The sequence below is a fragment of the Erinaceus europaeus genome, chromosome 12 (genome assembly GCF_950295315.1).
Source record: "Erinaceus europaeus chromosome 12, mEriEur2.1, whole genome shotgun sequence".
Taxonomy (NCBI): Eukaryota; Metazoa; Chordata; class Mammalia; order Eulipotyphla; family Erinaceidae; genus Erinaceus; species Erinaceus europaeus.
In genome coordinates this window covers 93,775,985-93,799,106 of record NC_080173.1, presented here as the reverse complement: position 1 = coordinate 93,799,106, position 23,122 = coordinate 93,775,985, and the positions used below count along the sequence as shown (strand labels likewise).

Genomic DNA, 23,122 nt, shown 5'->3' with positions numbered 1-23,122 from the left:
TCTTTGTATCACCATTATGCTATCAACCCTCTGCACCCCTTCTCCCATTATGCCAATGTCCTGTCCACATGTGGAAACTGGCAGCTTCTAACCTTACCTGAAACTTCAATTCAAAGATACCTTTCAAGGACTGAGGAGACAGCATAATGGGTTATGTAAAAAAAAGTCTTTCATGCCTGAGGGTCTGAGGTCCCATATTCAATCCTCAGCCCCAACATAAGCCAGAGTTTAACAATGCTCTGGTCTTTCTCTCTTTGTGTCTATCTCATTAAAATAAAATAAGTAAATAAAAATTAATCTCCAAGATTCACAATTATCTCCTTCTCTTTTCTTCACTCTTCTTTCCTTTTTTCTTCTGTTTTTTTTTTAAATTTAATTTTATTTATTTACTTTCCCTTTTGTTGCCCTTGTTGTTTTTATTGTCGCCGTTGTTGGATAGGACAGAGAGAAATGGAGAGAGGAGGGGAAGACAGAGAGGAGGAGAGAAAGACAGACACCTGCAGACCTGCTTCACCGCCTGGGAAGCGACTCCCCTGCAGGTGGGGAGCCGGGGGCTGGAACCGGGATCCTTACGCCGGTCCCTGCGCTTTTCTTCTCTTTTCTTCCTGATATAACTGAGAGGCAGAGAAATGCAAAGTGAAAGAGACTGAAGCACCAAATCTTCCTTTACTGCTGTGGGGCTGGGTTTGAACCTGCGTCATGCACATGGCAAAGCAGCACACACACTGTCCAAGTGAGTTATTTTATTAACCCTCAAGAGTTTCTTAATGACAGCTTGAGGACAGCAGCTGTCTCTTATTTGACCCAAAGAATAGCTTGTTTCCAAAGAATATTGGACACGGTTTGTTTGAAAGGCAAATTCTTGGGTCTTGCTACTGATCCGCCAAATCAGAAACTTGGATAAGACCCAGAAGATGTTCTCTCAACAGACCCTCTAGATGATGCCACATGACTGAAAATGTCACCGTGGGCTTCATTCATCTTTGTACCTGGCCACATCTGACCCAGACAAGCATTTATCGGATGAAGTGAACCCAGTGATCTGATTGGCTCCTCTGAGGTCAGAGGTCCCAAATATAATCATGTCCAAGCATGACCCAGGCTGAGGTTCAGTGCATGGGGTGGGGAGATTCTTTCAGTATGGAAGCAGGGTGAGTTCACCAGGGAGGAAGCAAACAAGTGTGGAAGAGTTAAGGGTAGGAGACATGGCAACTGCTGATGTCACAATGGCCCCATTTACCTCTGACTTCAGGCTCCTGGATCACCTGAGCGCAGCAGAGGGAGGATGGCCAATAGCAACAAAGGGAGGGCAAAGGGGGAATTGGGGTCAAGGACACAGGGGAGGGTATCTGCTGACAAAAAATAAGCGCAGGGGAGGAGAAACACCAAGACATTAAAGCATGGGAAAACACAGAAGGCTCTCAGGTAACAGTTTGGGGGGGGGGGGCAGTTGAATATCTTACTTCTCTCACTGGAGACCAGGTACTGAACATGGAAAGCCCCAGATAGAGGCACTCATCCTCCGTTCCAACGATGCGGTGGTCATCCTTTTTGAGAAGGAACTATCTTAGGATTCCCACTCTTTGGCATTCCCTGTCCCTCAGCCTTCTCCATTCTGGCCATACCTCTTCATTGTGACTCTAAAACATGTCTGAGTCCTGCCTCCAGTCACTAAATTTATTGGTAGAAGTTCGAACATTTTTTTTTTTTTCCCAAAGGTCAGTTGGAAGGGTTTTGGAGTGCTGGTCCATGATGGTGGAGGAGGAACGGAGTTAGGTGTCAGAGTCTTTTGCAGATACCTATCGTGGGGAGATGAGAGACTGAACCATGTGTCAACAACTGTACTGTAATCCATGCATTCCCCAATTTAAAATAATCCTCCCCAGGGTGGCACAGCCTGTAGAGTATATAACATTATCATGTTATGGGGACCTGCGTTAAAATCCCTGGCTTTCACCTCAAGGGGCTGGGGGTGGATCTTCACAAGTGGTAGAGCAGTGCTATTGGTCTCTCTGTCTGTCTGTCACCCTCTATTATAAAATGAAAACTTGGATCCATGGAGTTTTGAAGACATCAAGGCTCAGTGATATCCCTGGGTAGTAAAACACACACACACACACACACACACACACACACACACACACACACACACACACAGAGTCAGTTGATTCCATTTTTTTAATATTCAAAAAGTGTATTTTATTTGTTAGGACAGAGAGAAATTAAGAGGAGGGGAGGAGATAGGGAGAGAGACAGAGAGACACCTGCAGCCCTGCTTCACCATTTGTCAAGTTCCTTGTCTTGGCTTTTCCCCAGAGAAGCTCCGACCCAAGGGATGATAAACTCAAGATTGGTAGATGATTTTTACTATGAGCCTATATAGGGCGATAGGAGAGGAGGTTATCAATAGCCTCAGAAGCAGCAGAATGAAATCCATGAAAAAAGTAGTAACGCGTCTTCAAGTTGCTTATCGGAAAGTGCCGGGCTTCCCCACTTTTTGAAAATTTGCATTAAGCTGCTTTACTTTTTCAAAGAGCTACTTGAGTATCTATTGTGACTACTCAGAAGAAACCCCCCAGAGAAATTTTGCTTTAAAAGCAAAAGCAGTGTTCCAATGAATTTATCACGATGTGCACTTTGGTTTCTGAAAATTTTTGTAGGATTGTTCTACTTTCAGGCAGTGTGTGTGTGTGTGTGTGTGTGTGTGTGTGTTGGGGGGGTGTCTGTAATTAGGAGCAAAGAATACAAAGTGTCTGCAAATAAAGTCAACATTCAGTAGGTCACACCATCCCGGAAGGTGCTGGTTGAGGGGGGTGGGGAAAGGCAAGGAGGCCTGTTTGCATAACTGAGGAGGTTCTCTGCTTGGTGAAACCTGGACGTACCACTTGGGCTCCCAAGGATGGACCACAACGAGGTTCAGACAGTTGTGGGAGTGAATGAACTGACAGAGAGCAAAGTTTGGAAAGAATGGAGAGAGCAGTTATGGGAAATACATTGAGAGGCAGTTGAGTAGATAGATTCCAGAGGAAACCAATGGTAAGGTGGCAGGAGGGCTGTAAATTGTCATCCCCTCACCTGCATTTGTCTAGGCAGCTCTCAGTTCTTTCTTTCTTTATTAATGGGAAAGATAGGGGAGAGAGAGAGAGAGGGAGGGAGAGAGAGAGAGAGGGAGAGAGAGAGGGAGAGGGAGAGAGAGAGAGAGAGAGAGGGAGAGAGAGAGGAGATGGACAGAGAGAACCCAACATCAATTTGGCACATGTGCTGCCGGGCTCGAACTCAGGGCCTCATGCTTGAGAGTCAGATGCTTTATCCGCTGTGCCACCTCCCGGACCACTATAGCTGTCAGTTCTGGGGGTCTAGAAGGTCTCACCGTTCCTTGTAGATAGCAAACCCAGTCCTTGGTGTGCTGCTAGGTTAGCTAACATCTTTGTAAACACATAGCTGCCCTTACAAAGACCAGCTGGGGACGTGACTGGGGGGCTGCGCCGGCGAGCGCACAGTCAGCCTTCAAGTCACACACCGAGTGTGCACAGCGCCTTTGTCTGGATTCGAACTGAACTCTCTGCAGGCTGGGTACTTCCGACTGCTGGAAGACCTCCTCTCTGTGCACCATTCTGGCTGTGTCCTTGCGTCTTGCTTGAGCTACACTGAGTGGGCAGATGAGAGACAGAGCGGGAGAACGCATGTCCCTGGGTTCAAATTCAGACTCTGCCAGTTGTGAAGGGGTCACCGACTGCGATCAGAACTGGCTCCGGCAGAGTTGACCTTCTGAGCCCCAAGGTCCCGGTTTTTTTTAGGCCTCCTGACAACTGTGATCCTGTGACCTCCCAGCATTTCAGGAATGCCTTTCAGCTGGGCCTTGAGGAGGATGCCAAATGGCTTCTCCTCCCCACTGTGGATCTTTCTTTTCTTCACAGCATTTGTTTATGGGGCCGGGTAGTGGCGCACCTGGTTGAACTCATGTGTTACAGGGTACAAGGACCAGGATTTGAGCCCCCAGTCCCTACCTGTAGGGGGGAAAGTGTGGTGCATGGTGAAACAGTGCTGCAGGTGTCTCTCTGTCTCTCTTTCCCTCTTTTTAAAATTATCTTCATTTATTTTATATAGTCAGAAATTAAGAGGGAAGGGTAGGAGTGGGAAGAGAGACACACCTGCAGCTCTGCTTCACAACTCATGAAGCTTTCTCCTTGAAACCTGGGTCTTGTGCATTGTAACACTTGTGTTCAAGCGGATGCACCACCACCCGGCTCCTGTCTCTATCATCCCCTTCCCTCTCGATTTCTGGTTGTCTCTACCTAATAAATAAAAATAATATTAAAAAAATTGTTTACTCATTAGTGATAAAAGGAGAAGAAGAAAGAGAGAGAGATAGATAGAAAGAGGAAGCCAGAGTAATGTTAGGCATCTAACTTTGAACTTCATACTTCAGAGTTCAAGGCTCTATTCAGATCATCACCTTCTGGGCCCCCCTTTGTGCCCCTTGGGGTCTTTCAGGCATCAGAAAATCTGAATCTCACCCTTTGGAGCAGCAATTCACATTTTCTTGTTCTGCCTACACCTACTGCCTCCAGCAAGAGGCCTGGAGCCCTCAAACCTGGCTATGATGGTTCCGGGTCCTCCCTCGACTTTCCTAAACCATTTTCTAAAATCAAAGTGTGAGGCTTTTAGTTCCCACACTTAGTTTAGAGTGTGTATATGTGTGTTATAGTGTGTCTGCTATGCCTCCAAGCATGCGTGCATGTTTATGTAATTGACTGTGTGTATATGTGCTTATGTTAGTATAGATCTCTGTGTATATGTTTGTGTTTGCATGGATCTATGTCTGTGCCCGTGTGTGCGCTTTTGTGTGTCTTTGTGAGTCTGTAAACTCCCAGGTATGTCTCTGTGAAGTGTGCACCCGGCCACCCAGGTTTCCCAGGGCCCCTCAAAGACTGTGCCTTCAGCACTTCCTGCCCAGCAGCTGTCAGAGCTGTGAGGACAGACAACAGACGCCAGGCCTTGGGGAGTGAGGGAAGAGCAGCAGCTGGTACAGGCCACCCCCCGGAGGAATCTGGCAGAGAAAAGGGAGAAAAAATAGCAGTCAGAGAAGCCTTGGGGTCAAGGGAAGAATTTTTCGGAGGAGAGGAGACTTTTGAGAATGTTTGAAAGCAAAGGGAAGGGACATTTGGAGAATGGTAGTGAGGCTGGGGCAAGGGGATGGGGGGTGAGTAGGATGGGTGGGGCATGGAAGTGAAAGGCAGCAGGGACTGCTTTTAGCCCCAGGATTGGTGACCAGGCTCTCGGATAGTCAGCTCACCCCTCTAGCAAGTGTGTTGCCACTGCCAGGAACGGGCTTTGAGAAAGACAGCAAAGGCTGGAGTGAGGTTGGGAGTATGGCTCATGCATATAGACTTGCTGATGTTACTCCTGCCAGGGGCCACACCTGGGTCAGGTGCTGGGCTCTATCTCTGATGGATTCATGATATTTTTGGGGGAGTGGGTTGGGGTGGGTGGGTGTGTTTTTGCCTGACCCACGAGTCATTACCTCCAATGATGTCCATCCCTGCCTGTCTCTAACCCAATCCCCATCTCTGACTCTAACCCTACGTCCATGCCTGGCTCCATCCTAGCTGTATCCCCATGCTCAGGACAATCTACTTCTTCAGAGAAAACTGAGTCTAAGAGAGGTCTCTCACTTGTCACAAAGTCACGTGGCTGGCAAGTACTAGAATCAGAAGTCAAACCCAGCATCCTCTGGCCCAGTGGTCTTAACTCCTAGACAATCTGATTTCTGGTCCTTGGAACCTGCCTGACTTCTGAGTCAACTGCCTGCTTGGCCTTCTTTATCTTATCCCCTTCCCCCTCCCCTTCCCTTCCCCTCCCCTTCCCTCCCCCCTCCCCTCCCCCTCCCCCTCCCCCTCCCCCTCCCCCTCCCCCTCCCCCTCCCCCTCCCCCTCCCCCTCCCCTTCCCCTTCCCCTTCCCCTTCCCCTTCCCCTTCCCCTTCCCCTTCCCCTTTCCCTTTCCCTTTCCCTTTCCCTTTCCCTTTCCCTTTCCCTTTCCCTTTCCCTTTCCCTTTCCCTTTCCCTTTCCCTTTCCCTTTCCCTTTCCCTTTCCCTTTCCCTTTCCCTTTCCCTTTCCCTTTCCCTTTCCCTTTCCCTTTCCCTTCCCTTCCCTTCCCTTCCCTTCCCTTCCCTTCCCTCCTTTTTTAATCAGAGCACTGCTCAGCTCTGGTTTATGGTGGTGCTGGGGACTGAACCTAGGGCCTTAGAGCCACAGACAGGAAGGTCTTTTGTATAACCATTATGCTATATTCCCAGCTCTTGCTTAGCTTTCTGATGCTGTTTTGTCTCCTCCTGACGTGGTCTTTTACTGTCAAAGCTCAGCCAGTTTCCATGTCTCAGTTTAGACTTTTCCATCAGCAGCGAGCCAGCACCTCCATCTCTTTCAAGCCCAGTCTTGCTTTCCCTGAGACTAACCCCACCTCTACTGACTGGCAGGGGACAGACTCAGAGGAGGAGGCCATTACAGTCTCCAGTAAACGCTGAAGATGGGTTGTTCGGAGAGAGAAGATTGGGGAGTTGAATCTGGGGCTCACAGAGGGTGGAGCTGTATGGAATGTGCCAGACATCCAAGGAAAAAGCAAGGAAAGGTTTGCCAAGTCGCAGTAAGTGCTTGGTTGAAACCAGACACCAGGAATGTGTGGCAGGTCAGGCCTGCTAGCTGCCTGGGAAATACTTACCCTGCTCTGACTTTCAATTTTCATAGTTTATTTCTAAAACAAATGTTTATTTCACCTTTGTGATTCTGCAGGTTTTTTTTTTTTTTTTTTTTTTTTGGAACATGGGAGAGAGTGATTCTGTTCTGGTTTTAGACACTTTGTTTGGCTTAGCTGGAGATAGGACCAATTGCTAATGGAAACCTAAAAGTCACTGGCTGAGGGCCAGGTCTTTCTTCTCTGCTCTGTTGTGGCTGTCTGCCATCCTTCTCCCCAGCCCACATTCACACATTCACATTCACAAACACCCGAATCTTTTTTTCCTCCTTTATTGGGGAATCCGATTAGTGGTTTATAGTCAATAGTAAAATACGGTAGTTTGTACATGTGTAACATTTCCCAGTTTTCCACATGACAATTCTGCCTCCACTAGGTCCTCCTCTGCCATCATGTTCCAGGACCTGAACCCCTCCTCCCCGACCCCAGAGTCTTTTACTTTGGTGCAACACACCAACTCCAGTCCAGGTTCTGCTTTGTGTTTTCCCATGTTTTTTTTTTTTTTTTTTCATTTTTAAAAAATTACCTTTATTTATTGGATAGAGACAGGTAGAAATCCAGAGGGAAGGGCATAACAGGGAGGAAGAGAGACAGACACCTGCAGCCCTGCTTCACCACTTGTGAAGCTTTCCCCCTGCAGGTGGGAACCAGGGGATCGAACCTGGGTCCTTGCGCACTGTAGCCTGTGCGCTCAACCAGGTGCACCACCACCTGGCCCCTCCCATGTGTTCTTATTTATCAATTTCTGCCTGTGGGGTTGGGGGGGGGGATCATCCCATATTGATCCTTCTCTTTCTGGCTTATGTCACTTAACATGATTCTTTCAAGCTCCATCCACGAGAAGGTGAAGAAGGTAAATTTACCATTTTTAATAGCTGAGTAGTATTCCATTGCAAACACCTTAATCTGTGTGTGTGTGTGTGTGTGTGTGTGTGCAATCCGGTTGTTTATTTGAGCTTTTTTCTCATTTCCTAAAGTGTGCTTGTATGACTATGAACTTCCTTCTTAGTACTGCCTTAGCTGTGTCCCAAATATTTTGATAGCTTGTGTCATTTTCATTGGTTTTTTGAAACATTGTGTTTCTTTGGTTTTTCAAAACATGATTCTTTTGGAAGAATTCTTTTTGATTCTTCCCTTAATTTCCTCTTTGACCCAGTACTTTGTTAAGTAGTGAACTGTTGAGTTTCCGTATTTTGGAACTTTTACTAAATTTCGTTTGTTGTTAAGTGTTAATTTAATTCCACTGTGGTCTGAGAAGATGCCTGGGATGATTTTAACGCTCTTGAATTTGTTGACACTGTCTTTGTGGCCTAACATATGGTCTATTCTTGAGAATGACCCATACGGATTTGAATAGAATGTGTATTCCAGTTTCTTGGGGCGAATGACTCTGAAAATGTCCAATAGTTCTCATTTATTTATCTCTTCATTTAGCTCCTGCAAACACCCTAATCTTAAGCCACCCTGTTGCCTCAGTTGCTGGCTCCCAATTGATGTTAAAGAGAACCACACACTTCCATTCCAGCATATCCACAGATTCATACCTATGCCTGTCCGTACACACACACACACACACACACACACACACACACACACACTCTTCACAACCCCCAAACACCCACTTCCACCCTCTCTCACACACACCCACACAGCCTACCTCATATACTAGCACAGACATGTTCCCCTGCACTTGAACTTTTTAACTGGGGTGGTGACTAGCCATAGCTCAATACTTCTTCACAATTTTCCATTTCCCTCTTGAAGATCCTTTTCCCCAACTCCCGCCCAGTCTTATGACCTTTCCCACCCCTATCTATCAGTCTGTCTATCTATCTATCTATCTATCTATCTATCTATCTCCATTAATCCCCTCAATAAAAAGAAAGAAATAGTCAAAAAGCAGAGTAAACAAGATCAGAAATGAATGGGAAAAAATTATACAAGATAGCACAAAAATACAAAGGATCCTAAGTGATTACTAACTATGCTTTCGCCCACATTTCTGTATCAACATTTATGTATGTATGCTTTTATTTCTATTATGTGTTAAATCTTGGTCTGATTCATGAGGTTTCTCTTTCACTTTTTTTTCTTTTCTTTATTGGGGGATTAATGGTTTACAGTCAATAGTAAAATACAGTAGTTGGTGCACCTATAACATTTCTCAGTTTTCCATATAACATTCTAATCCCCCACTAAGTCTTCCTTTGCCATGTTCTAGGACCTGAAATCCCCACCCCCAGCCCCCAGAGTCTTTTTTTTAAAGTTTATTTATTTATTTAAATATTTATTTTATTTATTTATTCCCTTTTGTTGCCCTTGTTGTTTTATTGTTGTAGTTATTATTGTTGTTGTCGTTGTTGGATAGGACAGAGAGAAATGGAGAGAGGAGGGGAAGACAGAGAGGAGGAGAGAAAGACAGACACCTACAGACCTGCTTCACCGCCTGTGAAGCGACTCCCTTGCAGGTGGGGAGCCGGGGTTCGAACCGGGATCCTTATGCCGGTCCTTGCGCTTTGCGCCACCTGCGCTTAACCCGCTGCGCTACCGCCCGACTCCCTGCCAGAGTCTTTTACTTTGGTGCAATACACCAACTCCAGTCCAAGTTCTGCTTAGTGTTTTCCCATCTGTACTTATTTATCAACTTTTGTCTATTAGTGAGATCATCTCATATTCATCTTTCTCTTTCTGGTTCATCTGACTTAACATGATTCCTTCAAGCTCCATCCAAGAGGAGGCGAAGAAGGTGATTTCACCACTTCCCTACTCTCTTTCTATCAACAGTGTCTGACATATACATCATTTGCACAGAGACACAGGGCAGCTTTGCGATTTATGGAAAGTGGACATCTGGTGACAGGCACCATGCTGGGAGACAGAAAGGGAGATAAAAGGGAGAGAGAAAGATAGACACTTGCTGACCTGCTTCCTTGAGTGAATCCTTGTGTGTATTGTGTGTCATACACACAAGGATTCACTCAAGGAACTGGGTCCAAGCCCCGGATTCCCCACCTGCGATGCTTCACTAACATTGAAGCAGGTTGGCAAGTGTCTGTCTTTCTCTCTCCCTTTCTATATCCCTTTCCTCTTTCAATCTCTCTCTTTCCTATCCAATAAAATAGAAAAAATGACCACCAGGAGCAGTGGATTCATAGTTCCAGCACCGAGCCCCAGCGACTAGAGGCAAACAAAGAAACAAAGAAACAAACAAAAAACAACTAAGCAACAGAAGCCAGTCACAAGTGAATAAATGCAGCATGGGTTCATTTACATAATGTTCACAACAGATGAAAGGTCATGTTTAGGGATACACTTCTTTGGAAGCTAGGAACTGTTTATGAATTCAAGAGCCGTTACCTCCAAAGACTGAGAAGATATATGCGATTCTCTTTTCCTCCATGTTTTTCCAGTCTCTCTTCCCTTCTTTGTCTTAGTCCTGCCTACTAATTATTCAGAACGAAACTCAGGTGCTGGTTAACTAAACTGGGTGGTTCCTCCACCCAGTGACCTGGCTGACCATCTCTTACACATCAGCCCATATTTCTCTTCTTTTTTAAAAATCATTGTTGTGGTTATTATTGTTGTTATTATTGTGGTTATCGATGTCATTGTTGGATAGGACAGAGAGAAATGGAGAGAGAAGGGGGAGACAGTGAGAGAGAGAGAGAGAGAGAGAGAGAGAAAGATAGACACCTGCAGACCTGCTTCAGGTGAAGCTACCTTCTGCTGTTGGGGGAGCTGGGGGCATGAACAGGGATCCTTACACTGGTCCTTGTCCTTTGCATCCGCTGTGCTACTGCCCAATCCCCCATCAGCCCATATTTCTATCAGAGAAAGTGACACACAGCATCTCTGTTATGGTGATCTGGGATGAAGAGACTGGCCAATTTAGTGATTTAGTGTGATACCCAGGCAAGCAACACAAGATTCACCTGAGGATTTGCTAGGTGTGCACATTTTCTGACCCTGGGATCTACTGAATCAGGAAGCCTAGGGGTGCGACCCAATAGTGTGTGTGTGTGTGTGTGTATGTGTGTGTGTGTGTGTGTGTGTGTAGAGCTCAGTGTTTGAACAGAGAATTCTGAGTCACCTATAAGACTTCAAAAAGGAAATATCTGACAAGTACTTGGAGGAGGGTCTCAGGGTTCAGGTAGAGTCCATGACTGGGGTCATACATTTAAGAGCTGAGGCACAGCTGGCAGGGTACATGGGAACACTGTAAATGTGATAGAAAAGATAGCTCCAATAGGGGTCTTTCCTTCCTTCCTTCCTTCCTTCTTCCTTCCTTCCTTCTTCCTTCCTTCCTTCCTTCCTTCCTTCCTCCCTCCCTCCCTCCCTTCCTTCTTTCCTTCCTTCCTTCCTTCCTCCCTCCCTCCTTTCTCTCTCTCTCTCTTATTTTTTAAAGATTTTATTTACTCTTAAAAATTATTATTCTTTTAAATTAAAATTTGTTATACTTTTAAAAAATTTATTGGATAAAGGTAGTCAGAAATTGAAAGGGAAGGGGGAGATAGAGAGGGAGAGAGACAGAGAGACACCTGCATCCCTGCTTCACCACTCACCAAGCTTTCCCCTGAAGGTGGGGACTGGGGATTTGAACCTGGGTCCTTCTGGATTGCAACATGTACACTCAACCAGGTGTGCCACCACCTGGCCCCCCTACTCTTCCTTTTAAAAATATTATTTATTTATTATTGGAAAGAGACAGAGAAATTGAGAGGGGAGGGGGAAATCGAGAAAGAAACAGAGAGACACCTGCAACCCTGCTTCACCACTTGTGAAGCTTTCCCCCCCTGCAGGTGGGGACCAAGGGCTTGAACCTGGGTCCTTGTTCACTGTAATGTGTGTGCTTAACCAGGTACGCCACCACCTGATTCCTTGATATTTTGCTTTCAAAGTAAAGTTGAGCAGCAGCATCCTGCAAAAAGACAGGAAGGGTTGTGGGCAGTGGGAGGCAGGCAGGATCCACTGCCACAGGCCAGACCAGCCAAGAGGTACACAAAAGTCAGTAACTGTGTTTGTTAACATGATACTCATTTGCTGACCAGGCAAATGAATTTTTCCCTCAATTAGCAAGTCCAGTTGCCTCCTTTCTTGATGGGCCATGAAGAATTAGAGGAGCAGGTTGTTCCACAGAGGACAGGGTTCAAACAAACTTTTCAGGGTAGCTTTCAATGGGAGCTCTGATGGGCCTGTTGGGCTGATTGCCGCACTTTAACCGATTTCACTTGTTAAACTGCCCAGAAGGGAAGAAACAGTCCCTATCTCCATGTTCATGTCAGAAACACCAATCACACGTCATGAGATCAAGATGGAGAATGTGTTTCTGAGGCTGGAGCGAACTCTTTCCAGTGATGCCACTTAGTTTGGCTAAGCTGTTTTTATTTGCCACCAGTGTTATTGCTAACACTTGGTTCCTGTTTCTATTTTTCTATTTCTATTTTTCTTTGACAGACAGACAAATTGAGGGGGTCAGGTGGCAGTGCAGCGGGTTAATCACACATGGCACGAAGCGCAAAGATTGGCGTAAGGATACTGGTTCCAGCTCCTGGCTCCCCACCTGCAGGGGGATCGCTTCACAAGCGGTGAAGCCAGTCTGCAGGAGTCTACCTTTCTATCCCTCTCTCTGTCTTCCCCTCCTCTCTCTGATTTCTCTCTGTCCTATCTAACAACAACAACAATAACAATAACAACAATAACAAGAGGAACAAGGGCAACAAAAATGGGGAAAAAATGGCCTTCAGGAGCAGTGGATTCACAGTGCAGGCACTGAGCCCCTGGAGTCAAGAAAACAAACAAACAAACAAAAAAACAAAGAGAAATTGAGAGGGGAGGGGACATAGAGAGGGAGGGAGAAAGATAGACACCTGCAGACCAACTTTACCAGTCATGAAGCGGTCCCTATGCAGGTGGGGAACAGGGACTCAAATCCTGGTCCTTGTGTACTGGGTGTACCACCACTGCCCCCGGCTAAGCTGTTTTGAATCTAGGAGCAGACTAACACAGTGTTTCTATGACTTCCCCCAAATCAGCCGTTAACCTTTCTGCTTTCTCAGTGGGGAGGTGAGAGATTGATGGAGAGAATCTCAGTGCATCAGAATCATTTCGAAGGCTTGTAAACACACACACATTCCAGTTCCTATTCTAAAGTTTCTGGTGTCATTAAACCAAGACAGAAAATTGCTTTTTGTTGCTGTTGGAACCCAGGCCTTGTGCATGTGCCATTTCATTTATCTGGGCAACTATTAAAAAAAAAAATCAGATAGAGAGGCTGAGACACAGAGAGGAAGGGAAACAGCATTGAAGCTTTCTCCATTGGCGTGGCTCCTCCTATGTGGTACTGGAAGTTGAACTTGGATTGCACACGTGACAATGCAGGCATTCTACCCAATGAGTCAGCTCTCCTCGAAAATTGCACTTCTAGGGAGCTGGGTGGTAGCACAGCGGGTTAAGCACACGTGGCACGATGCAAGGACCCACATAAGGATCCCGGTTCAAGCTCCTGGCTCCCCACCTGCAGGGAGTCACTTCACAGGCGGTGAAGCAGGTCTGCAGGTGTCTCTCTTTCTTCTCCTCTCTGTCTTCCACTCCTCTCTCCATTTCTCTCTGTCCTATGTAACAACGACGACACCACCACCAACAACAGTAATAACTGCAACAATGAAAAACAACAAGGGCAACAACAAGGAAAATAAATATTTTAAAAAACAGTTAAAAAGGGAGTTGGGCGGTAGCGCAGTAGGTTAAGCGCAGGTGGCGCAAAGCTCAAGGACTGGTCTAAGGATCCCGGTTCGAGCCCCCGGCTCCCCACCTGCAGGGGAGTCGCTTCACAAGTGGTGAAGCAGGTCTGCAGGTGTCTGTCTTTCTCTCCCCCTCTCTGTCTTCCCCTCCTCTCCATTTCTCTCTGTTCTATTCAACAACGACGACATCAATAACTACAACAATGAAAAACAAGGGCAACAAAAGGGAAAATAAATAAATATAAAAAAAACAGTTAAAAATTGCACTATCTCTCTCTCCCTCTTTTTCTTTTTTCTTTTTGTTTGTTTGTTTCTTTTTCTTTTTTCTTTTCTTTCTTTTTTTTTTTTTTTTTTTTAAGAAAATCGCATTTCTGATAGCTTCCCCTGTGACACTGACATTGCTGGTTCCAGAGTCAGTCCTCTTTTGACTCCTTGTATTTGGTGAGGTAGCCCACGGCTGCTTCACGTTTCATCCCTTATTTCCTAGTGCTTTGTGTCTGAGGTCTCACCTGTGAGTGTGATCACATCACACACATCCTTTTCCTTCCAGCTTCTTCCACTTAACATGATTCCTCCCAGGTCCACTCATATTGTAGCATAAGACAAGGTCTCTCTCTCTCTCTCTCTCTCTCTTTTTAATTTTTTTTTTTTTTTACAGCTGAGTCATGTTCCATTATGTGTATATATATATACCACAGCTTCTATACCCACTCATCTGTCGTTGAATTCTTGGGTTGCTCCCAAATCTTGGCTATCACATGTAGTGTTGCATTATAGAAGCATCTTGGGACAAGCCGTTTTGTGTCCTTTGGATAGATCCCTAGGAAAGAAATGGTTGGATTGTATGGTAGGTCTATTTTGAAAATTTTGGGGGCTTTCAAGACTCCTTTTCCACAGGGACTGGACCAGTTTTTCTGATGGTGGGAATGTAAAGTCTCAGAAACCGCTTTATTAACAATCCATTTCAGGCTCGGATCTTTAAGGGTGGAGTTTAGGCAGACTTTCAGGAAGAAAGACATGGTGACACAAGTGATTTAGTGTGTCCTGTCCTCCTTGGATCCATTATGTAGTCCCCGGGGGTAAACGAGCTCTTCCTTTCCACTCTCTAAGGCCAGAGGACACAGGGTGGGGGCCTGCCACATGGTTCTGAGAGATGGAACGAAGTCTCAGTCAAAGCAAAATGAATATTGTGTCCACACCCCTTCTGCACACAAGTCTTTTGGTTAAAGGCAGGCACCCTCCCTTGCACACAGAGCCCCCTCTTTCTTCCTCAAGGAAAAGTGACTTTTCCACAGCCAGCCTCAAGCAAAGGAAATGGAAAGTCTCAGAGCGAGCATACTGAGTTCCTCTCAGTTTCAGGGGAGTAGGGTGGGGGACACCCTGCCTCCTTCCACCTTCCCCAAGTTCAGGGCCATGCAGGGTCTTTGCATGCAGGCTGGGTCCTGTGTGGGTTGGGGGTAGGGGGGGAACAGTGAGTTCTGTAGTTGGAAATGATCTCACACAGCACTACCCATGTTGACCTGGGAGGGGACAAGCACTGTGTGCTGACCCCCATGTCCAGCCTTGACCAGGTCTCAGCCAGAAAACAGCCCTTGAGCCCCTCCCGGCCCTCCCAGTCTGCAGCTCCAAGCAGAGTGACTAGCCATGGCTTTTCTGAGAAGCTGCTGATCTCAACCCTGCTGGCTCCACATTCCTGGTTGATGAGAGAGGGATTCCAGTGTTTACTTTGAACAATGTTTTCCTGTGTCTGAACCGACTGGGTGTTAAATTCTTCCAGATTTCTGGCTCCATGTTGCAACTCCAATGGGACAGAAACAGGTTTACAGCAGTTGGCGAGGGAGCAAGCGCAGGGGGCTGGCTGGGTCCTTTGTGTAGCTACAGTTTCTACCTCAGGATGGAGACCTGGTTGGGCTCACAAGGCTCCACATACAGGAGGGGTTTGCTGTGGTCTCAGCCCAGGACTTGTGTGGTGCTTTTCCTATTTCCCCACCCTAGAGGGCAAAAGTTAGCTCTTCTCTCTCTCTCTCTCTCTCTCTCTCTCTCTTAAAACACAGCAAGGAATGAGAACCAGCTGAGAGTTTGAAGGTCAGGGCGGGCTTGCCATGCTTACTCTGTTTCGTAAACCCAGAAGTTGGACCCATCAGAAGGTCATCTGGTGGGCTATTGCCTTCCAGCTTTTGGGGCCTGCTGTGTGAGTAGGGATACACAGGCAGGGAGAGCTAGGCAGGAGACGGAGCCCGGCAGACCCAGCCCTTAACTCTATATAAGAAGGAGCTGCGGCATAAGGGGGGGGGGTGGTGTAGTGATGTGAAGTCTAGTGCATTGCACTGGAAGGACGTGTTTCTAACACAACTTGTTAGAGCTCTCTGACCTGTTCTGGGTAGGGACTGTGGTGACTTGTAACCATCACTACTGATTACAGAGCCAAGTGACCACATATGCACACAGGGTCATGGGAGACTTTTTTTCCCTTTAAATGTGGATAAACAGGTGACATCACATCTGGAGAACTCAAAGGAGGCAGTGGGATGAATTCAAAGGTAAAGGTCTCCTTTTTAAAAGAAAATATTTTTTTTGCCACCCTAGTCATTGCTGGGGTTCAGTGCCTGTACACAAATGCACTGCTCCTGATGGCCATTTCCCCCATTTTTATTAGATAGGGCAGAGAGAAATTGAGAGGGGAGAGGGAGAGGGAGAAGGAGAGGGGGAGGGAGAGAAAAATTGAAAGGGAGAGAGAGAAAAATTGAGAGGGGAGGGAGGGAGAGAGATAGAGAAATTGAGAGGGGAGGGAGGGAGAGAGAGAGAGAAATTGAGAGGGGAGAGGGAGAGAGAGAAATTGAGATATTAGATAGGGCAGAGAGAAATTGAGAGGGGAGAGGGGGAGGGAGGGAGGGGGAGAGAGAGAGAAATTGAGAGGGAGAGAGAGAAATTGAGAGGGGAGAGGGAGAGAGAGAAATTGAGAGGGAGAGAGAGAAATTGAGAGGGGAGAGGGAGAGAGAGAAATTGAGAGGGAGAGAGAGAAATTGAGATGGGAGAGGGAGAGAGAGAAATTGAGAGGGGAGAGAGAAAGATTGAGAGGGGAGAGAGAGAAATTGAGAGGAGAGAGGGGGGGGGGCGGAGAGACCTGTTGATCTGCTTCACCATTTGGGAAACAGCCTCCATGCAGGTGGGGAGTAGGGGCTCAAACCCACATCCCTGTGCTTTGTACCAGGTGCGCTTCCCCCCCCTTTTAAGGGAGAGAAGAGAGACACCCATAGCACTGCTCCACCTTTCATGAAGCTTCCTCGTGCAGGCAGGGACTGGGTCCTTGCTCATGTGCTGCCAGCCATCCCCTAAAGTTGTTCTTGGTTTCCGTAATGCAGGGTGATGGTTCTTTATTCTTGTGTTCTGGGATGGGTATCAATTCAGAGGGGACAGTTTTTTAAATAGTTATTTATTTATTATTGGATAGAGACAGAGAGAAATGGAGAGGGAAGGGGGAGCAGGGAGGGAGACAGAGAGACACCTGCAGCCCTGCTTCACCACTTGCAAACCTTTCCGCCTGTAGGTGGGGACCAGGGGTTTGAACCTGGGGCAGTTCTTTTTTTAATTAACAAGTCTAATTCCATTTTAATGAGAGAAAGATAATTTACAAGTCTAATTTAATTACAGTTTAAGAAACTGTTATTTTAATTTATTTTTTAAAAAGTTTTAAAAAAATTTAAAAGTATTTTATTTATTTTTTATTTTTGAGAGAGATGCAGAGAGAGAAACATCAGAGCACTTTTCAACTCTGGCTTATGGTGGCGTGGAGGGATTGAAGCTGGGACTTTGGAGCCTCAGGCATGAGAATCTCTTTGCATAACCATTATGCTATTTACCCCTGCCCAAGAAATTCTCATTTTTAGATTGATTTTTAGATTGTAAACATTTCTGGCATACAAGTTCACACCTCACTCTATACCTAAATCTCACCACACCCCAAGCCTAGTCTTAGAACCATCACACTAGCAAAGTGAACCCTCTGTTCACTCCTCCCACTTCCTTTTCCTTTTTCTCTGGTAACTGTTATATTTTTCACTGTTTATTTTTTAAAATAATTTTATTAGTGATTTAATAATGACAGATAAGATTGTGGGGTACAATTAATACAATTTCCACCACCAGAGTCTTCGTATCCCATCCCCTCCATTGGAAGTTTCCCTCTTCTTTATCCCTCTGAGATCATGGACCCAGGATCATTATGAGGTGCAGAAGGTGGGAGGTCTGGCTTCTGTAATTGCTTCTCTGCTGTAGGCATTGACAGGACGGTCCATACCCCCAGCCTGTTTCTATCTTTCCCTAGAGGGGCTCTTAATAGGACTCTACAATGACTTGCTTTCTCCGGAGGTATTCTTGGAGTTCCTGGCCCAACACAGATGTCTATCAGCTGCATGAATGGGAACAACCCCAATCCAAGAAGGGTATGAGCTAGACTATGACCTTGACATTCATATCATTCTAGGATCTGTGATTTTGGACCCTGAAAGGCAATTCCAGAGCATCTTTAATGGTATATGTGTGTGTGTGTGTGTGTGTGTGTATACTCATGCATGTACAAACAGGAAAGGAAGATTAATACCAATCTTCCTGGCTTCAGGATTTAAGGAAGAGACCAAACAATATTATATATTATGTAGGGGTTGTGTAAAATAGTTCCATGATAGAACCTGACATTTTTTATTAGTGATTTAATAATGGTTGATGATATTGTAGGATAAGAGGGGTATAATTCCATACAATTCCCATCACCAGTGTTCCCTATTCCATCCCCTCCATTGGAAGTTTCCCTATTCTTTATCCCTCTGGGAGTATGGACCAAAGATCTTTATGGGGTACAGAAGATTGAGGGTCTGACTTCTCTGCTGAACATGAACATTGGCAGGTCTAGCCATACCTCCAGCCTGTCTCTATCTTTCTCTGATGGGGTAGAGCTATGGAATTTATTTATTTTTGCCATCAGAGTTATCACTGGGGTTGATGTTGGCACTACGAATCCACAGCTCCCGGTGGCCATTTTACCCTTTTTTAAAAAAAAAAAAAACTTTTCATTTTTTTCTTTATTAGGACATAGAACAATTAAAGATGATGGGGAGATAGAGAGAGAGAAAGAAAGACACCTGCAGACGTGCTTCACCATTTGGGAAGCATCCCCCCTACAGGTGGGAAGCTAGGGCTCAAACTCAGGTCTTTGCACTTGGTCAGTCAATGGAATAGCTGGGGGTGTTAGGATCTGAAAAAAAATGGGGTGAATGGGACAGGAGTAGATGACAGATTTTGTAACACAAGATGGAAGCATTTGTGTTTGAGAGTATGCTGAGTCCATCTTCTGACTTTTTTACTACTCTAGTTTGTTCCTTGACCTTAAATTTATTAACCTTTCTTTTTCCCTTTTTCTTGTGAGACTCATTTTGTCACTAATTCTTGCAACCTGAAAAATCCGCTTTTTTTTTTTTTTGCATCCAGGGTTATTGCTGGGCCTCGGTGTCTGCACTATGAATCCTCTGCTCCTGGAGGCCATTTTCCCCATTTTGTTGCCTTTGTTGTTATTGCTGTTGGATAGGACAGAGAGAAATGGAGAGAGGATGGGAAGACAGAGAGGGGGGGAGAAAGATAGACACCTGCAGACCTGCTTCACCGCTTGTGAAGTGACTCCCCTACAGGTGGAGAGCCCGGGGCTCGAACCGGGATCCTTATGCCAGTCCTTGCGCTTTGTGTCATGTGCACTTAACCCAATGCGCTACCACCCAGCTCCCATCAGACCATAGATACACATGGGCATTTTGGAGAAGATCATATGAATATAGCAGTCAGATCAACGGGGTGTTACCACATGCCTTGGGCCTGCGCACAATGCTTTATTCCAATTATCTCCTGGCAAAAATCCTTGTGGAAATTCAAGTATAGTCATATAAGTGTGCCAATCTTAACTATGAGAACAGTGAGAGGTAGTTTAAGTGTGTCATTTCTGGTCGCATGGTTGAAATAACAGCTGGACCACCCTGAGTACCTGATCTTAATTCTGTGCTATACTTTACCTTCCAAACAGTTGTTAACTGCGTGGTTGTACCATATTAGAAACTTAAGATAGTTCTCTTGACAGTTGCCCCCTTAATGAAATACACAATAAAACATACAGAAATACAAGAACAGCGAGGCAGGAACTGATTTCCTGTGATGCTGTATGAGGGTGGATTAATTTTGAAAAAATATTTATTTATTTATTGCCACCCGGGCTATCACTAGATCTTGATGCCTGCATGATGCTTCTGTTCTTGCCAATCTTTTATTTATTTATTGTTTTTGAAACAATGTGTGATTATAGTGGGTAACAAGACTGTAGGGTTATAGGGTATAGATTCACACCCACCATACCCACTGCCAAAGTTCTGTCAGATTTCTGCCAATCATTTTTTTTCTTTCATTCTGGTAGAGGGTGAAAGACAGAAATAGAGAGACAGAGAAAGAAGAGAAAGAGAAAAGGAGAGACATCTCTAACACTGTTCATGAAATTTCCCTCTACATTAAGGGGTCGTTGGGGGCTTGAATGTGTTTCCTTGTGGTGGATCTTAAAGGCCATGTCTTTACCGGAAAAAGGCCGTCTCTATCGGATGTTCCATGAGGGAGGGGCCTCTTTCCCGGTTTTAGAGATGCTTGGTGCATCCTTCCACACTGCTGAGGGTAAACATTACGGCCTCCATTGTTTGATTAAGTTTATGACTCAACAAAAACTCTTTTAGACAGGATTTTGAAATTTCCTGGCCTGTGACCCACACACATTTTCTATGTGGGTAGCAGTTATGTTTCATTGTATATGACTAGAGTCGAAAGACTCATTTCAAACTCGTTAAGTATTTCTAATTTTAAGAGAGCTCTTTCTCAACGGCTAGGCGTTGATAATGACCACATTCTGAAGACTTCTCAGGGGCGAGTAGTTCTGTGTTTCTTAGTTACTCTCAGCCTCCACTTTTCGTTCCATCCTACCCCCCACTCCGACAAAAGTAGAGGGGTATGGGATGACATTCACACTGCCACCTGCTCTCTGTGACCTTCGTCATTCCCTTATGAATAAAACTCAATGTCTGGGGGCAGCAGAATAGCTCACTTGGATACTGTGATGTTTTGCTATGTGCTTGAGCTTGGCTCTCACTGCATCGAAGGAAGCTTTAGTGTTATAGCCTCTTTCATTCTCTCTCTGCCTCTCTGTTTCTGTCTTTTAAAAAAAACTTCACTCCTGTGAGAATGTCACATATCAGAAAAGGTAGTAGCAACAAATACTAGAGAGGTTTTGGGGACAAAGGAACCCTCCTGCACTGCTGGTGGGGATGGAAGTTGGTCCAAACCCTGTGGAGAACAGTCTGGGGAACTCTCAGAAGGCTAGAAGTGGACCTAACCTGTCACCCTGCAATTCCTCTCCTGGGGATATATCCAAAGGAACCCAACACACCCATCCAAAAAGATCTGTGTATACTTAAGTTTATAGCAGCACAATTTATAATAGCCAAAACCTGGAAGCAATCCAGGTGTCCAGCAACAGATGAGTGGCTGAGCAAGTTGTAGTCTAAATACACAATGGAATACTACTCAGCTATTAAAAATGGTGAATTCACCTTCTTTACCTCATCTGGGATGGAGCTTGAAGATGTCATGTTAAGTGAGATAAGTCAGAAACAAAAGGATGAATATGGGTTGATCTCACTCATAGACAGAAGTTGAAAAACAAGATCAGAAGGGAAAATATTAAGCAGAACTTGAACTGGAGTTGGTATATTGCACCAAAGTAAAAGATTCTGGGGTAGTGGTGGGTGGGTGGGGGATTCAGGTCCTGGAATGTAATGGCTTAGGAGGGCATAGTGGGGGTTGTATTGTTATGTGGAAATGTTATACATGTATTAACTATTGTGTTTTACTGTCAAGTGTAAACTGTTAATCCCCCAATAAAGAAGAAGAAAAAAAAGCTTTATGACAGATGCTCTTTCTATTGTGGAGTATATTGTTTGGATGTCTTCTCCTCAGTGAATCCTTTAAAATCTCTGACAGCACTGTAGGGAAACAAGTTCTTTTCTTATTCTTCTTGTGTTTCCATGGTATTGTATATTTCAATATCCATAGAGGATAAACAATAAGATGATTAACTGCTGTCTTTTAACTACAGACAATAATTTTCTATATAGTCAACTATTCATCCCACCCATCACCCATACTAATTACAGTATATGTCTGCCAGCTTGCTTTTTCTAACTTGGTGTTTCTTAAAATATAGGAAAATGAGCTATACCAGGAAGTTGCAAGAGCTACCAAGTGGGAGATATGAGTTCAAGAGCAATTCAAAACATGGTAAGTATGTCTGACTGCAGGTTTTGGGCATAATAGTTCCTCAGAATACACACTGTACAGGACAAAAGGTCGCTGAAATTTATAGAACTCATGGGAGACAGAGAGAGAGGGAGAGGGAGAAGGAGGGAGAGAGAGAGAGAGAGATAGGGAGAGAGAGAGAGAGAGAGAAAGAGAGACTAACCATGTAAAACACGGTGGGATAAATGGACCTGGGAGATGAGGTATGAGGGCAGAGGCATATTTAAGTCCATCTATCGGACTTAATTATGATTAAGACATGATTAGACAAGTGTCATTGGAACTGTTGTGAACAGAGAGGCAGTAGGAGTATAGACTATGTCTACAATTAGAATTGTGTTGAGGTAAGAAGTCATGTGTCTCTGGCAAGGCAGATGCATCTCCCAACAACAGTTGGAAGATATCCTGGGTGCTACATCTGGCTGTGGAAGGACTTGGCCATGTACAGACGGCGTGGTGGGTCCTGAGCTCATACCAGAACAGGCAGAGATAGAAGTGGAGGTGCCAAGGAAAAGTAGAGTAGGGCTTAAGCTGGGATTTGGCACAACTGGGCCCCAAAGACTCTACCTATTTACCTGTCAATGAAGCCTGAATCCTAACTGTTGTGGCTCAGAAGTGTCTGTATTATTGTTCTCTCCTGTTACATGGGGCGTCTCATCCAGTCTTCACAATATCCTATGAGGGTCACTGCCAATCCCTTTGACAGGTAAGGCAAAAGTATGGATTGGGGTGGGGCAGGGGTTTTGCTCATTTGTAAGTAGGAAGTGACCGTGTTAGGAGTTGAACCCAGGATTTTTCATTGGTCATATTTATTTGTCTATTTGTTAGGGTCATGTCTCACCTCATCCCCTTTGAACTTGACTAGTCCCTGGAATCCTTTCTGTCCCATACAAGTGTGTCAATCAAACCTGATGTTTGATTTACAATAATCCATAGGGATCCCAGGGGGGCCTTTCTGTGACAATTTCAGTAACTGTTGGTATGCTTCTAAATTCTGCATATAAGACCTTCTGTTTTGATCATCACGTTAGGTTCTCTTGTATTGCTTAATGCTGTGGTCTATTTATATAATCATTGTTTTCATTGGTTTAATCCCCACTGGTTCCTGCGCTTTTTCCTTCTCCCCACCCCCTATCCTACGTACTTCCTCTTCCTGACACTTCCGCCTCAGGAGATATAAAGGACAGTATTTTCTAATGAAGAGAGATTAGATTGTTGAACTGCATCCCCGCTCATCAATAAAGATTGCACTACGTT

At 45.2% G+C, this 23,122-nt stretch overlaps 1 protein-coding gene across 6 annotated transcripts in view; it reads left to right on the top strand.

Annotated features, from left to right (window-relative positions):
* Positions 1–1,296: 1,296 nt before the first annotated feature.
* Positions 1,297–23,122, top strand: part of CDRT4 (CMT1A duplicated region transcript 4) — a 41,244-nt gene continuing 19,418 nt past the window's right edge. The window contains exons 1-2 of one of the 6 annotated variants that reach the window (XM_060204464.1): positions 1,297–1,425; positions 21,774–21,847. In XM_060204464.1, coding sequence (XP_060060447.1) covers positions 21,778–21,847 — 70 coding nt within the window. In that variant the 5' untranslated portion in view covers positions 1,297–1,425; positions 21,774–21,777. Of the gene's footprint in view, positions 1,426–5,306; positions 5,432–6,531; positions 6,645–15,890; positions 16,033–17,893; positions 17,935–21,773; positions 21,848–23,122 lie in introns of those variants that run through there. The other 5 variants (XM_060204462.1, XM_060204461.1, XM_060204466.1 and 2 more) reach the window with 5 other exon arrangements.